This window comes from Neomonachus schauinslandi, chromosome 3 (assembly GCF_002201575.2).
Source record: "Neomonachus schauinslandi chromosome 3, ASM220157v2, whole genome shotgun sequence".
In the NCBI taxonomy this organism is placed as follows: Eukaryota; Metazoa; Chordata; class Mammalia; order Carnivora; family Phocidae; genus Neomonachus; species Neomonachus schauinslandi.
In genome coordinates this window covers 139312134-139337169 of record NC_058405.1, presented here as the reverse complement: position 1 = coordinate 139337169, position 25036 = coordinate 139312134, and the positions used below count along the sequence as shown (strand labels likewise).

General features: G+C 42.3%; 1 protein-coding gene across 1 annotated transcript in view; it reads left to right on the top strand.

Moving 5' to 3' along the window:
- Nucleotides 1–25036, top strand: part of TTN (titin) — a 269090-nt gene that overhangs the window by 212453 nt on the left and 31601 nt on the right. The window contains 14 exon segments of the mRNA XM_044913684.1: nt 358–645; nt 1006–1302; nt 1391–1693; nt 1792–2097; nt 3174–3461; nt 3554–3844; nt 3935–4222; nt 4390–4977; nt 5069–5173; nt 5614–5811; nt 5901–6197; nt 6289–6876; nt 6968–7270; nt 7385–24490. Of these exon segments, the coding sequence (XP_044769619.1) occupies nt 358–645; nt 1006–1302; nt 1391–1693; nt 1792–2097; nt 3174–3461; nt 3554–3844; nt 3935–4222; nt 4390–4977; nt 5069–5173; nt 5614–5811; nt 5901–6197; nt 6289–6876; nt 6968–7270; nt 7385–24490 (21246 nt within the window).

Sequence of the window (25036 nt, the reverse complement as noted above, 5' to 3'; positions counted from 1 at the left end):
CCTATATTAAACCTATATTCTTTTTTAAGATTTATTTAGAGAGAGAGAAAGAGTGCAAGCAGGGGGGAGGGGCAGAGGGAGAGAGAGAATCTCAAGCAGACTCCTCGCTGAGCACGGAGCCTGATGCAGCGCTTGATCTCAGGACCCCAAGATCACAACCTGAGCCGAAATCAAGAATCGGATGCTTAACCGACTAAGCCACCCAGGAGCCCCCAAACCTATATTCTTTTATAATAAATGTTACTTGTAAAAATCCCATCTCGAAAGAGACCGAGCCTATGAATTTCCTACTTTTATTAACAAGAATGACATAATATAGCTTTGCTTACATTAAATCCTGATCTTCTTTCTTCCCAGTTCCTCCCAGGATAGAACTGAGTGTGGCTATGAAATCTTTGCTTACCGTGAAAGCTGGAACTAATGTTTGCCTGGATGCTACTGTTTTTGGTAAACCAATGCCAACCGTCTCTTGGAAGAAGGAGGGCACACTATTGAAACCAGCAGAAGGCATAAAGATGGCCATGAAGCGGAACCTATGCACCCTGGAGCTGTTCAGTGTGAACCTAAAGGACTCGGGCGACTATACCATTACTGCTGAAAATTCAAGTGGTTCCAAATCAGCCACCATTAAGCTTAAAGTGTTAGGTAACTATAGTGCTTATTTAGAATCTCATATTTTACTTCGGTTGATGTGAGGTAATAGAATTTACAAAATCATATGTGAGAAAAGATACATAATGATGTATCGTTTGTAATCAGAGAATTATTCTCATCATGGGGTAATGGCATTTTTAGGCTGAAAAGAGCATTAGAAGTCATATATTCCAGTTACATATTTTACATATAAGGAAATTAAGATTCTGAAAAATTATGTACTTTCCAAGGTCCTACAGGAAGTTAATGCCAACATAAAGACTGCAGTCAGGTCTCCAGACCTGCAGTCTGCTCATTCCCCATTTCACATGTGTTAGTGGAAAACTTCACTTATCTTTCTTATTCTTTCAGATAAACCGGGTCCTCCAGCATCTGTTAAAATCAACAAAATGTATGCAGATCGTGCAATGCTTTCTTGGGAACCTCCTCTTGAAGATGGAGGCTCAGAAATCACCAACTATGTTATTGACAAACGTGAAACAAGCAGACCCAACTGGGCACAAGTCTCGGCTACAGTGCCCATCACCAGCTGCAGTGTGGAGAAACTCATAGAGGGCCATGAATATCAGTTCCGAATTTGTGCTGAGAATAAATATGGTGTGGGTGATCCAATCTTCACTGAACCAGCGATTGCTAAAAACCCATATGGTAGGAACATTTTCCTTGAGTTTTTCATTTGACTTTTTAAAGGTTACCTTTTAGACTGGCATATTAACTTTTCAATCAATCTCTGCAGACCCACCTGGGCGCTGTGATCCTCCTGTTATTAGCAACATAACCAAAGATCACATGACGGTAAGCTGGAAACCACCAGCAGATGATGGCGGCTCACCCATTACTGGCTATTTGGTTGAAAAGCGAGAAACCCAGGCAGTTAACTGGACTAAAGTCAACAGAAAACCTGTTATAGAAAGAACAATAAAAGCAACAGGTCTCCAAGAAGGCACTGAATATGAGTTCCGAGTTACAGCTATAAATAAGGCCGGACCAGGGAAACCCAGTGATGCATCCAAAGCTGCTTATGCCCAGGACCCTCTGTGTAAGTTTTCATGAAAGAGTCCCATATCTTATGTTATAATCAACCCTGAACAACCAAGAATGAGATTTTAATGAAATTTTTCTGTTATTTATCCTCAGATCCTCCTGGCCCACCAGCTTTTCCTAAAGTATACGATATGACCCGTAGCTCTGTGAGTCTATCTTGGGGCAAGCCAGCCTATGACGGTGGTAGCCCTATCATTGGCTACCTTGTTGAAGTAAAACGAGCTGACTCTGATAACTGGGTGAGGTGCAATTTACCAGAGAAGCTACAGAAAACCCGCTTTGAGGTTACTGGCCTAATGGAAGACACAGAATATCAGTTCCGCGTGTATGCTGTTAATAAGATTGGATACAGCGACCCCAGTGATGTGCCAGACAAACACCGTCCCAAGGACATCTTAAGTAAGTGTTATCAGGAGAAATAGAGTTTTTCTCATCAGGCATATTATAAAAGGCAGTATAGAACCCCCTTATGTAGATTTGTTTATTTATGAGCATTAGAGTTGGTAGCTCCAGGAGTACATTGTAATGGAGACTGGGTTGGTACTTTATGATATCCTACACAGACCAAATGGAATGCACGCTGATCTGTGGCTTTGAAAAGCTTTTCATACTTACATAAGAATTCATGTCTTCAAAAGAAGAATATGGAACATAGGAATTTTATTCTGAAAATAGTTTTTTTTTTTAACTAAGTAGTGAGCTATTTGTCATTCTAATGGGCTTTTTTTTTTTTTTCATCTTCTAATCCATCCTTCTTCATAAGTATGTAATTACAGGCTGTCCATCCTAATTTCCCTTCTCACCATTTTTCTATTTGCTTATTTCCCATAACCATTTCTCCCTTTATTTTGAATTACTTGGTATAATACTTCACCCCCTATATATTTTTCTTCCCATATGAAATAAAGAGAGCCAGATTATACATCAGAGAGCTTCACTGAACATAGAAAAGAAAAACAAGAATGGAAGAGAGCCAAGAATCAATTATCTAGGGGCGCCTGGGTGGCTCAGTCGTTAAGCGTCTGCCTTCGGCTCAGGTCATGATCTCCAGGTCCTGGGATGGCGCCTCACATCAGGCTCCCTGCTCAGCGGGGAGTCTGCTTCTCCCTCTCCCTCTGCCTCTTCCCACTGCTCCTACTCTCTCTCTCTGTATCTGTCTCAAATGAATAAATAAAAAATTCTTTAAAAAAAATCAATTATCTACGTTTAATAGAGAGAGTTTGAGAGTATGGAAGGTTTGTGAGAGGAGGAGGAGAGAAGGTACAGATCCTTCAGGGAAAACTTGGGTTTAGCCTACAGGATATTAGAATATAGAAAGATCAACAATCACTACAGAGTGTTGAAATAGTTGACAAAAGTTTTGAGGATCATACTAAGAATTTTTTAGAGACCTAGAAATCCGTTCTGAAAAAGAAACTAAGAGTGGTAAGGTTAGTCCTTGGAAATATATTTGACTATTAAATTATTTTAAACAGTCCCACCTGAGGGAGAGCTCGATGCTGATTTGAGGAAAACACTCATATTACGTGCTGGAGTTACAATGAGATTGTATGTACCAGTAAAAGGACGTCCACCTCCAAAGATAACTTGGTCTAAACCAAACGTCAATCTAAGAGAAAGGATTGGACTTGACATAAAATCAACGGACTTTGACACTTTCTTGCGCTGTGAAAATGTGAACAAATATGATGCAGGAAAATATATCTTGACTCTGGAGAACAGCTGCGGTAAAAAGGAATATACCATTGTAGTGAAAGTGCTTGGTAAGTCTATTTGAAGAAAACAATCCTATGTTAAAAATGTACTTTATGTATTTTTTACATATTCATTTCTTATTTGTCCATGATTTGTCCAGATACTCCCGGGCCACCTGTCAATGTCACTGTTAAGGAAATATCCAAAGATTCTGCTTATATTACCTGGGATCCTCCCATTATTGATGGCGGAAGTCCCATCATAAACTATGTGGTGGAAAAACGTGACGCAGAGAGGAAGTCCTGGTCTACGGTGACGACTGAGTGCTCAAAAACAAGCTTCCGAGTGTCTAACTTGGAGGAGGGAAAATCCTACTTCTTCAGGGTGTTTGCTGAAAATGAGTATGGCATCGGCGATCCTGGTGAAACACGAGATGCTGTCAAAGCTTCTGGTAAGCAAATGGGCTACTACCCCATCATTTTGAGTGACCTCTTACCTTGGTTATCTGGTGCTTAAACCTATCATTTCTCCTTTGCTTTAGAAACTCCTGGACCAGTTGTGGACCTGAAAGTGATATCTGTAACTAAGTCATCTTGTAGCATAGCCTGGAAAAAGCCTCGCAGTGATGGTGGCAGCCGAATTACCGGATATGTAGTAGATATCCTGACTGAAGACAATAAGTGGCAACATGTTATGAAATCATTAAGCTTACAGTACGCCGCAAAAGATTTGACTGAAGGCAAGGAATATACCTTCAGAGTGAGTGCTGAGAATGAAAATGGAGAAGGAACCCCAAGTGAAATCACTGCTGTGGCAAAGGATGATATTGGTAAGCCTTTAGCCACGCATCTTCATTTTCCCTTTATTGCCATCAAAAGTGCACTCTTGAGCCCTACTCACAGGCTTATCTAAAAGTCCTTTAAAAATTATAATAATCTGAAAAAATTAATTGCCTGGTCTGAAAAATGACAATAATTTATCTCTGCTGTTTTACAGTGGCTCCTGACCTTGACTTAAAGGACATACCTGATTTGTGCTACTTGGCTAAAGAAAACAGCAACTTCCGTCTTAAGATCCCCATAAAAGGCAAGCCAGCTCCATCAGTATCCTGGAAGAAAGGGGAAGATCCTCTACCAACTGACACAAGAGTCAGTGTTGAGTCAACTGCAGTTAACACAACTCTTGTGGTACATGATTGCCAAAAATCTGACGCTGGAAAATACACAATCACACTGAAGAACGTTGCTGGCACCAAGGAAGGAACTCTTTCTATAAAAGTTGTTGGCAAGCCTGGCATCCCCACGGGACCAATCAAATTTGATGAAGTCACAGCAGAAGCCATGACCTTAAAGTGGGGTCCTCCAAAGGATGACGGAGGTTCTGAAATCACCAACTATATCCTAGAGAAGAGAGATTCTGTAAACAACAAGTGGGTGACCTGTGCCTCAGCTGTCCAGAAAAGCACCTTTAGAGTAACCAGACTTCATGAGGGCATGGAATACACCTTCAGGGTCAGTGCTGAAAATAAATATGGTGTAGGAGAAGGCCTGAAATCAGAGCCAATTGTTGCTAAACATCCATTTGGTGAGTGTCTCAGAGTCAGAAAACACAAAACAAAACATGTTTTTGAAAAAAGTTCCCTAGTATAACTCTTGCATCATCTACTTTTTCCTAGATGTGCCTGATGCTCCCCCACCTCCCAATATCGTGGATGTCAGACATGATTCGGTATCTCTAACTTGGACTGACCCCAGGAAAACTGGTGGCTCTCCAATTACAGGTATTTCATTTGCTCTTCTCCTACAGCTTTTACATTAATGTTTCTTCCAAATCGTCCTCCCTGAAAAACAAGCTGAATGTATGCTCCTTATTTATAGCACTACCTGCACATACAGTAATGGTTTTTTTTCCTTTCAGTACATTAAGCATTAGTTAAGCTAATACTTGATTTCAATGAAAATCTCCTAATAGTTAAAAAGGCTTCGTAGTGGTACCTCTTTTTCTAAGAATTTTTCAACAGAAGGTGCAATAAATATACATATTCCAAGAGAAAAAAAAAAGTGCCTAGGAAATAAAAGTATAGATACTAACAAGAATGACTATTTATTCCATATTATGTCCACATATAAACCATTTGGGCAAAAACATGTACTTAAAAACCAGACTGGCATTTGTATTTTCTACCTGGATTGACAAATTCACCGGGTCTTTTTTTTGTAGGGTATCATATTGAGTTCAAGGAAAGAAACAGCCTTTTGTGGAAGAGAGCTAACAAGACTCCTATTAGGATGAAAGACTTCAAAGTGACAGGATTGACTGAAGGTCTTGAGTACGAATTCCGAGTCATGGCAATCAATTTAGCAGGAGTAGGCAAGCCGAGCCTGCCATCAGAGCCAGTGGTGGCACTTGATCCAATTGGTAAGTCATTATACAAAGAAAAGCCCAGGTGTGTTTTCTGCGTGAAAAAAACACATTGGTATTTGACTGGCTTTTTTGCTTTGTTTTAGATCCTCCCGGCAAACCTGAGGTTATTAATGTAACAAGGAATTCAGTGACCCTCATTTGGACTGAACCCAAATATGATGGTGGTCATAAGTTGACTGGATATATAGTGGAGAAGCGGGATCTACCCTCTAAATCTTGGACAAAAGCCAACCATGTTAATGTCCCAGATTGTGCCTTTACTGTAACTGACCTTGTTGAAGGTGGAAAATATGAATTCAGAGTTAGAGCAAAGAATACAGCAGGTGCTATCAGTGCTCCATCAGAAAGTACAGGAACCATTATTTGCAAGGATGAATATGGTGGGTCTATTTTACTTTTTTATGCACATAAAAAAAAGCAAATTAAGCCTCCTTCCTTTGCTGATTAAAATGTATTTTTTTTTCTTTGCAGAGGCACCAACCATCGTCCTTGATCCCACGATAAAAGATGGGCTGACAATTAAAGCAGGAGATACCATTGTTTTGAGTGCCATTAGCATTCTTGGCAAGCCCCTTCCAAAGTCGAGTTGGTCTAGAGCAGGAAAAGACATGAGACCATCAGATATTGTTCAGATATCTTCGACCCCAACATCTTCCATGCTTACTGTCAAGTATGCCACTAGAAAAGATGCTGGTGAATATACCATTACTGCTACCAATCATTTTGGCACAAAGGAGGAACATGTGAAGGTAACAGTCCTCGATGTACCTGGTCCGCCAGGTCCCATTGAAATCAGTAATGTTTCTGCTGAAAAAGCAACACTCACATGGACACCTCCATTGGAGGATGGCGGCTCACCAATTAAGTCCTATGCTCTTGAAAAGAGAGAAACCAGTCGACTTTTGTGGACAGTGGTTGCTGAAGATATTCAGTCTTGCAGGCATGTGGCCACCAAACTTATCCAAGGAAATGAGTACCTCTTCCGGGTCTCGGCTGTAAACCAGTATGGGAAAGGAGAACCTGTACAGTCTGAACCTGTCAAAATGGTGGACAGATTTGGTATGTAGAGCATCTAAGGGAACTGACATGTTAACATATGCAGCACAGTTTATGAAAGCATGGATTTCTCATAAGTTTGCTTCTTTTTCAGGTCCCCCTGGCCCTCCTGGAAAACCAGAAGTATCAAATGTCACTAAGAACACTGCCACCGTCAGTTGGAAAAGACCAGCTGATGATGGTGGTAGTGAAATCACAGGATATCATATTGAAAGGAGAGAAAAGAAAAGCTTGCGATGGGTGAGAGCAACAAAAACGCCAATTTCAGATCTCAGATGCAAAGTAACAGGACTGCAAGAAGGAAACACCTACGAATTTCGTGTCAGCGCAGAAAACAAAGCTGGAATTGGTCCACCTAGTGATGCTTCAAATCCTGTTCTGATGAAAGATGTGGCATGTTAGTATTTACTTTTTTTTCAACACCACTCATTTGGGAGTGCCAGTATTTCAGAGAAGTTATCCAAAAGCCAAACTCCTAACATACACTTTTGTGTCTTTGCTTCTGTTTCAGATCCCCCAGGACCACCTTCAAATGCACGTGTCACTGATACTACCAAAAAATCTGCTTCTTTAGCATGGGGCAAGCCTCATTATGATGGAGGACTTGAAATCACTGGCTATGTCGTAGAGCATCAAAAAGTAGGAGATGAGGCCTGGATAAAAGATACAACAGGAACTGGTCTCCGAATCACTCAATTTGTTGTCCCTGATCTTCAGACTAAAGAAAAATACAATTTTAGAATCAGAGCCATCAACGATGCAGGTATTGGGGAGCCGGCAATGATTCCAGATGTTGAAATTGTAGAACGGGAAATGGCTCCTGATTTTGAACTAGATGCTGAGCTTCGAAGAACACTTGTTGTTAGAGCAGGACTCAGTATTAGAATATTCGTGCCAATTAAAGGTCGTCCTGCTCCTGAAGTGACATGGACCAAAGATGACATCAACCTTAAAAACCGAGCTAACATTGAAAACACGGAATCATTTACTCTTCTGATTATACCAGAATGTAACAGATATGACACTGGTAAATTTGTCATGACCATTGAAAACCCTGCTGGGAAGAAAAGTGGCTTTGTTAACGTCCGAGTCTTGGATACCCCAGGACCTGTCCTTAACCTGAGGCCTACGGACATCACAAAGGACAGTGTCACCCTGCACTGGGACCTCCCGCTGATAGATGGGGGCTCCCGTATAACAAACTACATTGTGGAGAAACGAGAAGCAACACGGAAATCCTACTCCACAGTCACCACGAAGTGCCATAAATGCACATATAAAGTTACTGGCTTGTCAGAAGGATGCGAATACTTCTTTAGAGTGATGGCGGAAAACGAATATGGAATTGGTGAGCCAGCAGAAACAACAGAACCCGTGAGAGCCTCCGAAGCACCGTCACCACCAGACAGTCTGAACATTATGGACATAACTAAGAGCACAGTCAGCCTGGCATGGCCTAAACCAAAGCACGATGGTGGCAGTAAGATCACTGGCTACGTGATTGAAGCCCAAAGAAAAGGCTCTGACCAGTGGACCCACATCACCACTGTGAAGGGGTTAGAATGTGTCGTGAAGAATCTAACCGAAGGGGAAGAATACACCTTCCAAGTGATGGCCGTGAACAGTGCAGGAAGAAGTGCCCCTAGAGAAAGCAGACCCGTCATTGTCAAGGAGCAGACAACGCTTCCCGAATTGGATCTTCGTGGCATCTATCAGAAATTAGTCATTGCCAGAGCTGGTGAGAACATCAAAGTGGAAATTCCAGTGCTTGGTCGGCCAAAGCCCACAGTTACGTGGAAAAAAGGAGACCAGATTCTTAAACAAACACAGAGAGTTAACTTTGAAAATACAGCCACTTCAACCATCTTAAATATCAACGAGTGTGTAAGAAGTGATAGCGGGCCCTATCCATTAACAGCAAGGAACATTGTGGGAGAGGTTGGTGATGTCATCACTATTCAAGTCCACGATATCCCAGGGCCACCTACTGGACCAATCAAATTCGATGAAGTTTCATCTGATCTTGTAACCTTCTCTTGGGACCCACCAGAAAACGATGGAGGTGTACCAATAAGCAACTATGTAGTAGAAATGCGCCAGACTGACAGTACTACATGGGTTGAGTTAGCAACCACTGTCATACGCACTACCTATAAAGCCACTCGCCTTACTACCGGACTGGAGTATCAATTCCGGGTAAAAGCTCAAAATAGATATGGAGTTGGACCAGGCATCACATCTGCATCTATAGTTGCCAACTATCCATTTAAGGTTCCTGGGCCTCCTGGGACCCCTCAGGTGACTGCAGTTACCAAGGATTCAATGACAATTAGCTGGCATGAGCCTCTTTCTGATGGTGGAAGCCCCATTTTAGGATACCACGTTGAAAGGAAAGAACGAAATGGTATTCTCTGGCAAACTGTGAGCAAAGCATTGGTACCAGGCAACATTTTCAAATCAAGTGGACTTACAGATGGTATTGCTTATGAATTCCGAGTGATCGCAGAAAACATGGCAGGCAAAAGCAAGCCGAGCAAGCCATCTGAACCTATGCTTGCTTTAGATCCCATTGACCCACCTGGGAAACCAGTTCCTCTAAATATTACTAGACACACAGTGACACTTAAATGGGCTAAGCCTGAATACACTGGAGGCTTTAAAATTACCAGTTATATAGTTGAAAAGAGAGATCTTCCCAATGGACGGTGGCTGAAAGCCAACTTCAGCAACATCCTGGAGAATGAATTTACGGTCAGCGGCCTAACAGAAGATGCTGCCTACGAATTCTGTGTGATTGCCAAAAATGCTGCTGGTGCTATTAGTCCACCATCTGAGCCATCAGATGCTATCACATGCAGGGATGACATTGAAGCACCAAGGATAATGGTGGATGTTAAATTTAAAGACACAGTAATATTAAAAGCAGGTGAAGCATTCAAACTAGAAGCTGATGTTTCGGGTCGCCCACCACCAACAATGGAATGGACCAAAGATGGAAAGGATCTTGAAGGCACAGCAAAGTTAGAAATAAGAATCGCAGATTTCTCTACTTACCTGATAAACAAGGATTCATCAAGAAGGGACAGTGGTGCCTATATTCTTACAGCAACGAATCCTGGTGGGTTTGCTAAACACATTTTCAATGTCAAAGTCCTTGATAGACCAGGCCCACCTGAAGGACCTTTAGCTGTATCTGAAGTGACATCAGAAAAATGTGTATTGTCATGGTTGCCTCCACTGGATGACGGAGGTGCCAAAATTGATCACTATATAGTTCAGAAACGTGAAACCAGCAGATTGGCATGGACAAATGTAGCCTCAGAAGTCCAAGTGACAAAACTAAAGGTCACTAAACTTTTGAAAGGCAATGAATACATATTCCGCATCATGGCTGTAAATAAATATGGAGTTGGAGAGCCACTGGAATCAGAGCCTGTGCTTGCAGTAAATCCTTATGGACCCCCTGATCCACCCAAAAACCCTGAAGTTACAGCTATTACTAAAGATTCAATGGTTGTCTGCTGGGGACATCCTGACTCTGATGGTGGAAGTGAAATCATCAATTATATCGTAGAACGGCGTGATAAAGCTGGACAACGCTGGGTGAAATGCAACAAGAAAACTCTTACTGATTTAAGATATAAAGTGTCTGGACTGACAGAAGGACATGAATATGAGTTCAGGATTATGGCTGAAAATGCTGCTGGAATTAGCGCACCAAGTTCTACCAGTCCATTTTATAAAGCTTGTGATGCTGTGTTTAAGCCCGGCCCACCAGGTAACCCACGTGTTCTAGATACGAGCAGATCATCCATTTCAATTGCTTGGAATAAACCTATCTACGATGGTGGCTCAGAAATCACTGGGTATATTGTTGAGATTGCCCTGCCAGAGGAAGATGAATGGCAGATTGTCACTCCACCAGCTGGGCTCAAGGCAACTTCTTACACCATCACCAACCTCACAGAGAATCAGGAATATAAAATCCGCATCTATGCCATGAATTCTGAGGGAATGGGAGAACCTGCACTTGTTCCTGGAACTCCAAAGGCTGAAGACAGGATGCTGCCCCCAGAAATTGAACTGGATGCTGACCTGCGCAAAGTTGTTACTATAAGAGCTTGTTGTACCCTGAGACTTTTTGTTCCAATCAAAGGAAGGCCTGCACCTGAGGTGAAGTGGACCCGGGAACATGGAGAATCCTTAGATAAAGCTAGCATTGAATCCACAAGCTCTTACACCCTGCTCATTGTTGGAAATGTAAACAGATTCGACAGTGGCAAATACATACTAACTGTAGAAAACAGCTCAGGCAGCAAGTCTGCGTTTGTCAATGTTAGAGTACTAGATACGCCAGGCCCTCCACAGGATCTCAAGGTAAAGGAGGTCACTAAATCATCTGTCACATTGACATGGGAGCCTCCTCTCCTTGATGGAGGTTCAAAAATAAATAACTATATTGTTGAAAAGAGGGAATCAACAAGAAAAGCATATTCAACTGTTGCAACAAATTGCCACAAGACGTCCTGGAAAGTAGACCAGCTTCAAGAAGGGTGTAGTTACTATTTCAGGGTTCTTGCTGAAAATGAATACGGCATTGGGCTGCCTGCTGAAACTGCAGAGTCTGTGAAAGCATCAGAACGACCCCTTCCTCCAGGAAAAATAACTTTGGTGGATGTCACCAGAAATAGCGTGTCACTCTCTTGGGAAAAACCAGAGCATGATGGAGGCAGCCGAATTCTAGGCTACATTGTTGAGATGCAGAGCAAAGGCAGTGACAAATGGGCCACATGTGCCACAGTCAAAGTCACTGAAGCCACTATAACTGGATTAATTCAGGGTGAAGAATACTCTTTCCGTGTTTCTGCTCAGAATGAAAAGGGCATCAGTGATCCTAGACAACTGAGTGTGCCAGTAATTGCCAAAGATCTTGTCATTCCACCAGCCTTCAAACTCCTGTTCAATACATTCACTGTACTGGCAGGTGAAGACCTAAAAGTTGATGTTCCATTCATTGGACGCCCTACACCTGCTGTAACCTGGCATAAAGATGATGTACCACTGAAGCAGACAACTAGAGTAAATGCGGAGAGCACAGAAAATAATTCATTACTGACGATAAAGGAAGCCTGCCGAGAAGATGTGGGACATTACACAGTTAAACTGACCAACTCGGCTGGTGAAGCTACCGAAACCCTTAACATTATTGTTCTTGACAAACCAGGGCCTCCAACTGGACCAGTTAAAATGGAGGAAGTGACAGCTGATAGTATTACTCTTTCCTGGGGCCCACCTAAGTATGATGGTGGGAGTTCTATCAATAATTACATTGTAGAAAAACGGGACACTTCCACAACCACCTGGCAAATTGTGTCAGCGACTGTTGCAAGGACAACAATAAAGGCTTGCAGATTAAAGACCGGATGTGAATATCAGTTTAGGATTGCAGCTGAAAACAGATATGGAAAGAGCACCTACCTCAATTCAGAGCCTATTATAGCCCAGTATCCATTCAAAGTTCCTGGTCCTCCTGGCACACCATTTGTGACGCTCTCCTCCAAGGACAGCATGGAAGTACAGTGGAATGAGCCAGTTAGTGATGGAGGTAGCAAAGTCATTGGCTATCATCTAGAACGCAAGGAGAGAAATAGTATCCTCTGGGTGAAGTTGAATAAAACACCCATTCCTCAAACCAAGTTTAAAACAACTGGCCTTGATGAAGGCATTGAATATGAATTTAGAGTCTCTGCAGAAAACATCGTGGGCATTGGCAAGCCAAGTAAGGTGTCAGAATGCTACATGGCTCGTGACCCATGTGATCCACCAGGGCGGCCAGAGGCAATTATTGTCACACGAAATTCTGTGACCCTCCAGTGGAAGAAACCCACTTATGATGGTGGAAGCAAGATCATTGGCTATATTGTAGAGAAGAAAGAATTGCCTGAGGGCCGCTGGATGAAAGCCAGTTTTACAAATGTCATTGACACTCAGTTTGAAGTAACTGGCCTAGTTGAAGATCATAGATATGAGTTCCGGGTTATAGCTCGAAATGCTGCAGGAATGTTTAGCGAGCCTTCAGAAAGCACAGGAGCAATAACAGCAAGAGATGAGGTAGATCCACCACGAATAAGTATGGATCCAAAATACAAAGACACAATTGTGGTTCATGCTGGTGAGTCATTCAAGATTGATGCAGATGTTCATGGCAAACCAATACCGACCATTCAGTGGGTAAAAGGTGATAAGGAGCTTTCAAATACAGCTCGATTAGAAATAAGGAGCACTGACTTTGCCACCAGTCTCAGCATAAAGGATGCAGTACGCACTGACAGTGGTAATTACATATTGAAGGCCACAAATGTTGCAGGGGAGAGATCAGTTACTGTAAATGTCAAAGTTCTTGATAGACCAGGACCACCAGAGGGACCTGTTCTGGTATCAGGAGTGACAGCAGAAAAATGCACACTAGCTTGGAAACCCCCACTACAGGATGGTGGAAGTGACATCATAAATTATATTGTGGAGAGGAGAGAAACCAGCCGCTTAGTTTGGACGCTGGTTGATGCCAATGTGCAAACTCTCAGCTACAAGGTTACTAAGCTTCTCGAAGGCAATGAGTATATTTTCCGTATAATGGCTGTAAACAAATATGGTGTTGGTGAACCGCTTGAATCTGAGCCAGTGATTGCCAAGAATCCATTTGTAGTGCCAGATGCACCAAAGGCTCCAGAAATCACAACAGTGACCAAGGACTCAATGACCGTCGTATGGGAAAGACCAGCATCTGATGGTGGCAGTGAAATTCTTGGATACGTTCTTGAAAAACGGGATAAGGAGGGCATTAGATGGACAAGATGCCACAAACGCCTGATTGGGGAATTGCGCTTGAGAGTAACTGGACTCCTAGAAAATCACAATTACGAATTCAGAGTCTCAGCCGAAAATGCTGCTGGACTTAGTGAACCAAGCCCGCCTTCTGCTTACCAAAAGGCTTGTGATCCTATTTATAAACCAGGACCTCCAAACAATCCCAAAGTCATAGATATTACCAGGTCTTCTGTCTTCCTTTCTTGGAGCAAACCAATATATGATGGTGGCTGTGAAATCCAAGGCTACATTGTTGAAAAATGTGACGTGAGTGTTGGTGAATGGACAATGTGCACACCACCAACTGGAATCAATAAAACAAATATAGAAATAGAAAAGCTGTTGGAAAAGCATGAATACAATTTCCGTATCTGTGCTGTGAATAAAGCTGGAGTTGGAGAACATGCTGATGTCCCTGGACCTGTTATAGTTGAAGAAAAATTAGAAGCACCAGACATTGAACTTGATCTAGAACTAAGGAAAATTATAAATATAAGGGCAGGTGGCTCCTTAAGACTATTTGTTCCTATTAAAGGTCGTCCTACACCAGAAGTTAAATGGGGAAAGATGGATGGTGAAATCCGAGATGCAGCTATAATTGATGTCACCAGCAGTTTCACCTCTCTTGTTCTTGACAATGTCAACCGATATGATAGTGGAAAATATACTCTCACATTAGAAAACAGCAGTGGAACGAAGTCTGCCTTTGTTACCGTGAGAGTCCTGGACACACCAAGTCCTCCTGTTAACCTGAAAGTCACTGGAATCACTAAAGACTCAGTATCAATTACATGGGAACCTCCTCTGTTGGATGGGGGATCCAAAATAAAAAATTACATTGTTGAGAAACGTGAAGCCACAAGAAAATCATATGCTGCAGTGGTAACAAACTGCCATAAGAATTCTTGGAAAATTGATCAACTCCAAGAAGGCTGCAGTTATTACTTTAGAGTCACAGCTGAGAACGAGTACGGTATTGGCCTTCCAGCCCACACTGCTGATCCTATTAAGGTTGCAGAAGTCCCACAACCTCCAGGAAAAATAACTGTGGATGATGTCACCAGAAACAGTGTCTCCTTGAGTTGGACAAAGCCTGAACATGATGGTGGCAGTAAAATCATTCAGTATATTGTGGAAATGCAAGCTAAACACAGCGAGAAATGGTCAGAGTGTGCTCGAGTCAAGTCCCTTGAAGCAGTAATTACTAACCTAACTCAGGGAGAAGAATATCTCTTTAGAGTTGTTGCTGTAAATGAAAAGGGAAGAAGTGATCCTAGGTCCCTTGCAGTTCCAGTAGTTGCCAAAGATCTGGTCATTGAGCCAGATGTAAGACCTGCATTCAACAATTACAGCATACAGGTCGGCCAAGAGTTGAAAATAGAAGTGCCAATTTCTGGACGTCCTAAGCCAACCATTACCTGGACTAAAGATGGTCTTCCACTGAAGCAGACCACAAGAGTCAATGTTACTGATTCACTTGACCTCACTGTACTCAGCATTAAAGAAACTCATAAGGATGATGGTGGACATTATGGAATCACAGTGGCTAATGTTGTAGGTCAGAAAACAGCATCCATTGAAATTATAACTCTAGATAAACCTGATCCTCCAAAAGGACCTGTTAAATTTGATGAAGTCAGTGCGGAAAGTATTACATTATCTTGGAATCCCCCATTATACACAGGGGGCTGCCAGATCACCAACTACATTGTTCAGAAAAGAGATACAACCACCACAGTATGGGATACTGTTTCTGCTACTGTTGCCAGAACCACACTCAAAGTGACCAAACTGAAAACTGGTACGGAATACCAATTCAGAATATTTGCTGAAAACAGATATGGACAAAGTTTTGCCTTGGAGTCTGATCCAATTGTAGCTCAATATCCCTACAAAGAACCAGGCCCTCCAGGCACACCATTTGTCACAGCCATTTCCAAAGACTCCATGGTCGTTCAGTGGCATGAACCAGTCAATAACGGCGGAAGCCCAGTCATAGGTTACCACCTTGAGAGAAAGGAAAGAAATAGTATTTTGTGGACAAAAGTCAACAAAACCATTATTCATGACACTCAGTTTAAAGCAGTCAATCTTGAAGAGGGCATTGGATATGAATTCAGAGTTTATGCTGAAAATATTGTTGGTGTAGGTAAAGCAAGCAAGAATTCCGAATGCTTCGTAGCCAGAGATCCCTGTGACCCACCAGGAACCCCAGAAGCAATAATGGTTAAAAGAAACGAAATCACTTTACAGTGGACCAAACCTGCTTATGATGGGGGAAGTATGATTACAGGTTACATTGTAGAGAAACGTGATTTGCCTGAGGGTCGCTGGATGAAAGCCAGCTTCACAAATGTCATTGAAACTCAATTTACCGTGTCTGGTCTTACTGAAGATCAAAGATACGAGTTCAGAGTCATTGCAAAGAATGCGGCTGGTGCAATAAGTAAACCCTCTGACAGTACTGGACCAATAACTGCCAGGGATGAGGTTGAACTTCCAAGAATTTCAATGGATCCAAAATTCAGAGACACAATTGTGGTAAATGCTGGAGAAACATTCAGGCTTGAGGCTGATGTCCATGGAAAGCCTCTACCGACCATTGAGTGGTTACGAGGAGATAAGGAAATTGAAGAATCTGCCAGATGTGAAATAAAGAACACAGATTTCAAGGCTTTACTTATTGTAAAGGATGCCATTAGAATTGATGGTGGACAGTATATTTTAAGAGCTTCCAATGTTGCAGGTTCTAAGTCATTCCCAGTAAATGTAAAAGTGTTGGATAGACCAGGACCTCCAGAAGGGCCAGTCCAGGTTACCGGAGTCACTTCTGAAAAATGCACTTTAACATGGTCTCCACCACTTCAAGATGGTGGCAGTGATATTTCCCACTATGTTGTTGAAAAGAGAGAAACGAGTCGACTTGCCTGGACTGTTGTTGCTTCAGAAGTTGTGACCAATTCTCTGAAAGTTACCAAACTCTTAGAAGGGAATGAATATATTTTCCGCATAATGGCTGTCAACAAATATGGTGTTGGAGAGCCTTTGGAATCTGCACCAGTACTGATGAAAAATCCATTTGTGCTTCCTGGACCACCAAAAAGCTTGGAAGTCACCAACATTGCCAAGGACTCCATGACTGTCTGTTGGAACCGTCCAGATAGTGACGGTGGAAGTGAGATTATCGGTTATATTGTAGAGAAAAGAGACAGAAGTGGCATTAGGTGGATAAAATGTAATAAACGCCGCATTACAGATTTGCGTCTAAGAGTAACAGGATTAACAGAAGATCATGAGTATGAATTCAGAGTCTCTGCAGAAAATGCTGCTGGAGTTGGAGAACCAAGTCCAGCTACAGTTTATTATAAGGCTTGTGATCCTGTGTTCAAACCTGGCCCACCCACCAATGCACACATTGTAGACACCACTAAAAATTCAATTACACTTGCCTGGGGTAAGCCCATCTATGATGGTGGCAGTGAGATCCTAGGATATGTAGTAGAAATCTGTAAAGCAGATGAAGAAGAATGGCAAATAGTTACTCCACAGACTGGTCTGAGAGCCACTCGATTTGAAATTTCAAAACTCACTGAGCACCAAGAGTACAAAATACGAGTCTCTGCCCTCAGTAAAGTTGGCTTAGGTGAGGCTACATCAGTTCCTGGTACTGTGAAACCAGAAGATAAACTTGAAGCACCTGAACTTGACCTTGACTCTGAATTAAGGAAAGGAATAGTTGTAAGAGCTGGTGGATCTGCCAGAATTCACATTCCATTCAAAGGTCGCCCAACACCTGACATCACCTGGTCTCGAGAGGAAGGGGAATTCACAGATAAGGTCCAAATTGAAAAGGGAGTAAACTACACCCAACTATCAATAGATAACTGTGATAGAAATGATGCCGGAAAATACATTCTCAAGCTGGAAAACAGCAGTGGATCTAAATCTGCTTTTGTAACTGTGAAAGTTCTTGACACCCCAGGACCGCCACAGAATTTGGCAGTCAAAGAAGTGAAAAAAGATTCTGTCCTGCTGGTATGGGAACCACCCATCATTGATGGGGGTTCAAAGGTGAAGAACTATGTTATTGACAAACGTGAGTCAACCAGAAAAGCATATGCTAACGTGAGTAGTAAATGCAGCAAAACAAGCTTTAAAGTTGAGAATCTTACAGAAGGAGCCATTTATTACTTTAGAGTTACGGCTGAAAATGAGTTTGGAGTTGGTGTTCCAGTGGAAACCGCTGATGCTGTGAAAGCCGCTGAACCTCCTTCCCCACCAGGAAAAGTGACACTCACTGACGTGTCCCAGACCAGCGCATCGCTGATGTGGGAGAAACCTGAACATGATGGTGGCAGCAGAGTCTTGGGTTATGTTGTTGAAATGCAGCCCAAAGGAACAGAAAAATGGAGTGTTGTGGCCGAATCCAAAGTCTGTAATGCAGTGGTTACTGGTTTGAGTTCTGGACAAGAATATCAGTTCTGTGTCAAGGCTTACAACGAGAAAGGAAAAAGCGATCCAAGAGTGCTTGGTGTTCCTGTCATAGCCAAGGACTTGACCATACAGCCTAGTTTTAAGTTACCATTTAACACATATACTGTCCAAGCTGGAGAAGATCTTAAAATTGAAATTCCAGTTATCGGCCGACCAAGACCTAACATTTCATGGGTCAAAGATGGTGAGCCTCTTAAACAAACCACAAGAGTAAATGTTGAGGAAACAGCCACTTCAACAATTTTGCACGTTAAAGACAGTAATAAAGATGACTTTGGAAAATACACTATAACAGCAACAAATAGTGCAGGTACAGCCACAGAAAATCTCAGCATCATTGTTTTGGAAAAGCCCGGACCTCCAGTTGGACCAGTTCGGTTTGACGAAGTTAGTGCAGACTTTGTGGTCATCTCATGGGAACCTCCAGCCTATACTGGAGGTTGCCAGATAAGCAACTACATTGTAGAGAAGCGAGATACAACTACCACCACTTGGCATATGGTATCAGCAACAGTTGCGAGAACAACAATTAAAGTAACCAAACTGAAAACAGGCACTGAGTACCAGTTTAGAATTTTTGCAGAAAACAGGTATGGAAAGAGCGCCCCTCTGGATTCTAAACCAGTTATTGTACAATATCCATTTAAAGAACCTGGGCCACCTGGAACTCCTTTTGTGACATCCATTTCAAAAGACCAGATGATTGTGCAGTGGCATGAGCCAGTTCATGATGGAGGAAGCAAAGTTATTGGCTACCATCTTGAACAGAAAGAAAAGAACAGCATCTTATGGGTCAAATTAAATAAGACTCCCATTCAAGACACCAAATTCAAAACAACTGGGCTTGATGAGGGCCTTGAGTATGAGTTCAAAGTTTCTGCTGAAAACATTGTTGGCATTGGCAAGCCTAGCAAAGTGTCAGAATGCTCTGTTGCTCGTGATCCATGCGACCCACCTGGTCGCCCCAAAGCCATTGTTATCACAAGAAACAACGTTACACTGAAATGGAAGAAACCTGCCTATGATGGTGGTAGCCAAATAACAGGTTATATTGTAGAAAAGAAAGATCTACCTGATGGCCGCTGGATGAAAGCCAGCTTTACCAATGTATTAGAAACTGAATTTACGGTGAGTGGACTTGTAGAAGACCAAAGATATGAATTTAGGGTAATTGCAAGAAATGCAGCTGGCAACCTCAGCGAACCATCTGAAAGCACTGGTGCCATTACTGCCAGAGATGAAATTGATGCACCAAATGCCTCACTGGATCCAAAATATAAAGATATAATCCTTGTTCGTGCAGGAGAGACTTTTGTCCTTGAAGCTGATATCCACGGCAAGCCTATACCTGATATTGTTTGGTCAAAAGATGGAAAAGAGCTTGAAGAAACAACTGCTAGGATGGAAATTAAGTCTACTATTCAGAAAACTACTCTTGTTGTCAAAGACTGTATACGTACTGATGGAGGACAGTATATTCTGAAACTCAGCAATGTCGGTGGTACAAAGTCCATACCAATCACTGTAAAGGTACTTGATAGGCCAGGGCCCCCTGAAGGACCTCTGAAGGTTTCTGGAGTTACCGCTGAGAAATGTTACCTGGCATGGAACCCACCTTTACAGGACGGTGGCGCTAATATCTCACATTACATCATTGAAAAGAGAGAAACAAGCAGACTCTCCTGGACCCAGGTTTCAACTGAGGTACAGGCGCTTAACTACAAAGTCACTAAACTTCTTCCTGGTAACGAGTACATTTTCCGTGTCATGGCTGTGAATAAATATGGAATTGGAGAGCCCTTGGAATCTGAGCCTGTTATAGCCTGTAATCCATATAAGCCACCAGGTCCTCCTTCACCACCTGAAGCCTCAACAATCACCAAAGATTCTATGGTAGTAACATGGGCACGCCCGGTGGATGATGGAGGTGCCGAAATTGAGGGCTACATTCTTGAAAAACGAGATAAGGAAGGCATTAGATGGACCAAGTGCAACAAGAAGACTCTAACAGATCTCCGATTCAGAGTAACTGGCCTTACCGAAGGTCATTCCTATGAGTTCAGAGTCGCTGCCGAAAATGCAGCTGGTGTGGGTGAACCTAGTGAGCCATCTGTCTTCTATCGTGCATGTGATGCCTTGTATCCACCAGGTCCACCAAGTAATCCAAAAGTAACAGATACTTCCAGGTCTTCTGTCTCCCTGGCGTGGAATAAACCAATTTATGATGGTGGTGCACCTGTTAAGGGCTATGTGGTAGAGGTCAAGCAAGCCACTGCTGATGAATGGACAACCTGCACTCCACCGACAGGATTACAAGGAAAGCAGTTCACAGTGACCAAGCTTAAAGAAAATACTGAGTATAACTTCCGTATTTGTGCCATCAATTCTGAAGGTGTAGGTGAACCTGCAATTATACCTGGCTCAGTTGTTGCTAAAGAGAGGCTAGAGCCACCAGAAATAGAACTTGATGCTGATCTCAGAAAGGTGGTTGTTCTGCGGGCAAGTGCTACTTTACGCTTATTTGTCACAATCAAAGGGCGACCAGAACCTGAAGTTAAATGGGAAAAGGCAGAAGGCACTCTCACGGAGAGGGCCCAGATCGAGGTGACCAGCTCCTACACAATGTTGGTAATTGATAATGTTACCAGATTTGATAGCGGTCGGTATAATCTGACCCTAGAAAATAACAGTGGCTCCAAAACGGCTTTTGTTAATGTCAGAGTTCTTGACTCACCAAGCGCCCCTGCGAATTTGAATGTAAGAGAAGTAAAGAAAGACGCGGTGACATTATCTTGGGAGCCCCCTCTTATTGATGGTGGAGCTAAGATTACAAACTACATTGTTGAAAAACGAGAAACTACAAGAAAAGCATATGCTACTGTTACAAACAATTGCACGAAGAATACTTTTAAAATTGAAAATCTGCAAGAAGGATGTTCTTACTACTTCCGAGTCTTGGCTTCCAATGAATACGGGATTGGTTTGCCAGCTGAAACGACTGAACCCGTTAAAGTTTCTGAACCACCCCTCCCACCCGGAAGAGTGACTCTTGTTGATGTGACCCGTAACACAGCTACAATTAAGTGGGAGAAGCCAGAAAGTGATGGTGGCAGCAAAATTACTGGTTATGTAGTTGAAATGCAGATGAAAGGGAGTGAAAAATGGAGCACTTGCACACAAGTTAAGACTCTAGAAGCGACTATATCTGGCCTAAATGCGGGAGAAGAGTATACCTTCAGGGTAGCTGCAGTCAATGAAAAAGGAAGGAGTGATCCCAGACAACTTGGAGTGCCGGTAATTGCAAGAGATATTGAAATAAAGCCCTCCGTCGAGCTTCCTTTCAATACTTTCAATGTAAAGGCTAGAGACCAACTTAAGATTGATGTTCCATTTAAAGGAAGACCTCAAGCTACTATAAGCTGGAAAAAGGATGGTCAGATTCTTAAAGAGACCACAAGGGTCAATGTTTCTTCTTCAAAGACTGTAACATCACTATCTATTAAGGAAGCTTCCAGGGAAGATGTTGGAACTTATGAATTATGTGTTTCGAACAGTGCTGGATCCATAACAGTTCCTATAACTGTAATTGTCCTTGACAAACCAGGGCCTCCAGGACCTGTTCATATTGATGAGGTTAGTTGTGACAATGTAACAATTTCCTGGAGTCCTCCGGAATATGATGGTGGCTGCCACATTAGCAATTACATCGTTGAAAAGAGAGAAACCACTTCTACCACATGGCATGTAGTTTCACAGGCAGTTGCAAGAACATCCACTAAAATAGTTCGTCTCACAACAGGAAGTGAGTATCAGTTCCGTGTTTGTGCAGAAAACCGCTATGGCAAGAGCTCCTACAGTGAATCTAAACCTGTTGTTGCGGAGTATCCATTCAGCCCCCCAGGTCCTCCTGGTACTCCTAAAGTTGTGCATGCCACAAAATCTACCATGATTGTAAGCTGGCAAGTGCCAGTTAATGATGGAGGAAGTCAAGTAATTGGCTATCACCTTGAATACAAAGAGAGAAGCAGCATTCTTTGGTCAAAAGCAAATAAAATCCTCATCACTGATACTCAAATGAAAGTCTCCAGCCTTGATGAAGGACTGATGTATGAGTATCGTGTATATGCTGAGAACATTGCTGGAATTGGTAAATGCAGTAAATCTTGTGAACCAGTCCCTGCAAGAGATCCCTGTGACCCTCCTGGACAACCTGAAGTCACCAATATCACAAGAAAATCAGTGTCACTTAAATGGTCCAAACCACATTACGATGGTGGAGCTAAGATCACAGGATACATTATCGAACGTAGAGAACTACCAGATGGCCGGTGGCTGAAGTGCAATTTTACTAACGTACAAGAAACATACTTTGAAGTAACTGAACTTACCGAAGATCAGCGTTATGAATTCCGGGTTTTTGCAAAGAATGCAGCTGACTCAGTTAGTGAACCATCTGAATCCACTGGGCCTATTACAGTTAAAGACGATGTCGAGGCTCCAAGAATTATGATGGATGTCAAGTTCCGAGATGTTATTGCTGTCAAAGCTGGAGAGGTCCTTAAGATAAATGCAGACATTGCAGGGCGACCTCTGCCAGTAATTTCCTGGGCCAAGGATGGGGTAGAAGTTGAAGAAAGAGCAAGAACAGAAATTGTCTCGACAGACTATAATACTTTGTTAACAGTGAAAGACTGTGTCCGACGAGACACTGGGCAGTATGTACTAACACTGAAGAATGTTGCAGGAACTCGGTCCATGGCAGTTAACTGCAAGGTACTTGATAAGCCTGGCCCACCAGCAGGACCACTTGAAATAAATGGTCTCACAGCTGAGAAATGCTCGCTTTCCTGGGGACCGCCCCAAGAAAATGGTGGCGCAGATATCGACTATTACATTGTAGAAAAACGTGAAACAAGCCACCTCGCATGGACAATGTGTGAAGGAGAATTAAGGACAACATCCTGTAAAGTAACCAAGTTACTCAAAGGCAACGAATACATCTTTAGGGTAACGGGTGTTAATAAATATGGTGTTGGTGAGCCCCTGGAGAGCATGGCAGTAAAAGCACTAGATCCATTTACAGTTCCAAGTCCACCAACATCTTTGGAAATTACATCTGTGACCAAAGAGTCCATGACCCTTTGCTGGTCGAGGCCAGAGAGTGATGGAGGCAGTGACATCTCGGGATATATAACTGAAAGGCGAGAGAAAAACAGCCTACGATGGGTGCGTGTAAACAAAAAACCAGTTTATGACCTGAGAGTGAAATCAACCGGACTTCGGGAAGGATGTGAATATGAGTACCGGGTTTATGCAGAAAATGCTGCTGGCCTGAGCCTTCCAAGTGAAACCTCTCCCTTGATTCGGGCAGAAGATCCAGTGTTCTTGCCATCTCCTCCATCCAAACCCAAAATTGTGGACTCAGGCAAGACAAACATAACTATTAGCTGGGTTAAGCCCTTGTTTGATGGCGGGGCCCCAGTAACTGGATACACTGTAGAATACAAGAAATCTGATGAAACTGAGTGGGAGACTGCCATTCAGAACTTAAGAGGCACAGAATATACCATCGGTGGACTAACAACAGGAGCCGAGTATGTTTTCAGAGTAAGATCTGTCAATAAGGTTGGTGCTAGTGATCCCAGTGATAGCTCCGATCCCCAAGTAGCAAAAGAAAGAGAAGAAGAACCTGTATTTGATCTTGACAGTGAAATGAAGAAGACCTTGATTGTCAAGGCCGGTGCCTCATTTACCATGACCGTACCTTTCCGGGGAAGACCAGTACCTAGTGTCTTGTGGAGTAAGCCAGACAGTGACCTCCGCGCTAGAGCTTACATTGATTCCACAGACTCTCGTACGTCACTTACTATTGAAAATGCCAACAGAAGTGATTCTGGAAAATACACAGTAACAATTCAGAATATTGTGAATGCTGCTTCACTGACCTTAGTTGTCAAAGTTTTAGATTCTCCCGGTCCTCCAACCAATATTACTGTACATGATATAACCAAAGAGACTGCAGTGTTATCCTGGGATGTTCCTGAAAATGATGGTGGAGCACCAGTGAAGAATTACCACATAGAAAAACGTGAGGCCAGTATGAAAGCATGGGTCTCTGTAACCAACAACTGTAACCGCCTCTCCTATAAAATCACCAACTTACAAGAAGGGGCAATTTACTACTTCCGAGTCTCTGGAGAGAATGAGTTTGGTGTTGGTGTACCAGCTGAAACAAAGGAAGGAGTAAAAATAACAGGTATGTTTTAAGAACAAAGAACATCTATATATCCATATTAATTTTCCTAGAATACTATGAATCACTCTAATTAGTCTCACTTAATTTTAAAGACTTTTGGTTCACACCTCAAATAATTCATACTATAGCACAACATGAAATCTCTAATAGAGAAAGTTCTTTGTTGATTAAAAAAATGCAGAAATTTACATAGCTGGAATTAGATCATATATGTTGAATTTAAATATAACTGAATTTGACTGCACATATATATAGTGTGTGTGTGCAGAAATTATATGATTAAGTTTCTTATTAGATTGTTCATCTTATTCTTCACTTTTATACCCATGATAAATTTGGGATAAATTTTACCATTTAATCTAGTCACTTGACACTTAATTTGAATTTGGATGCTATGACATACTATGACATGTAATGACAAAGCTTGGTGAAGCTTTGCTTAGCTCAGAAGCCAAACTAGTTACATAAAAAGTAGGACTCAAATCAAAGGAAGTATGTGGCCTTCATTTAAAAGTTTTCTTTGACAATGCAGAAAGAACACACAGG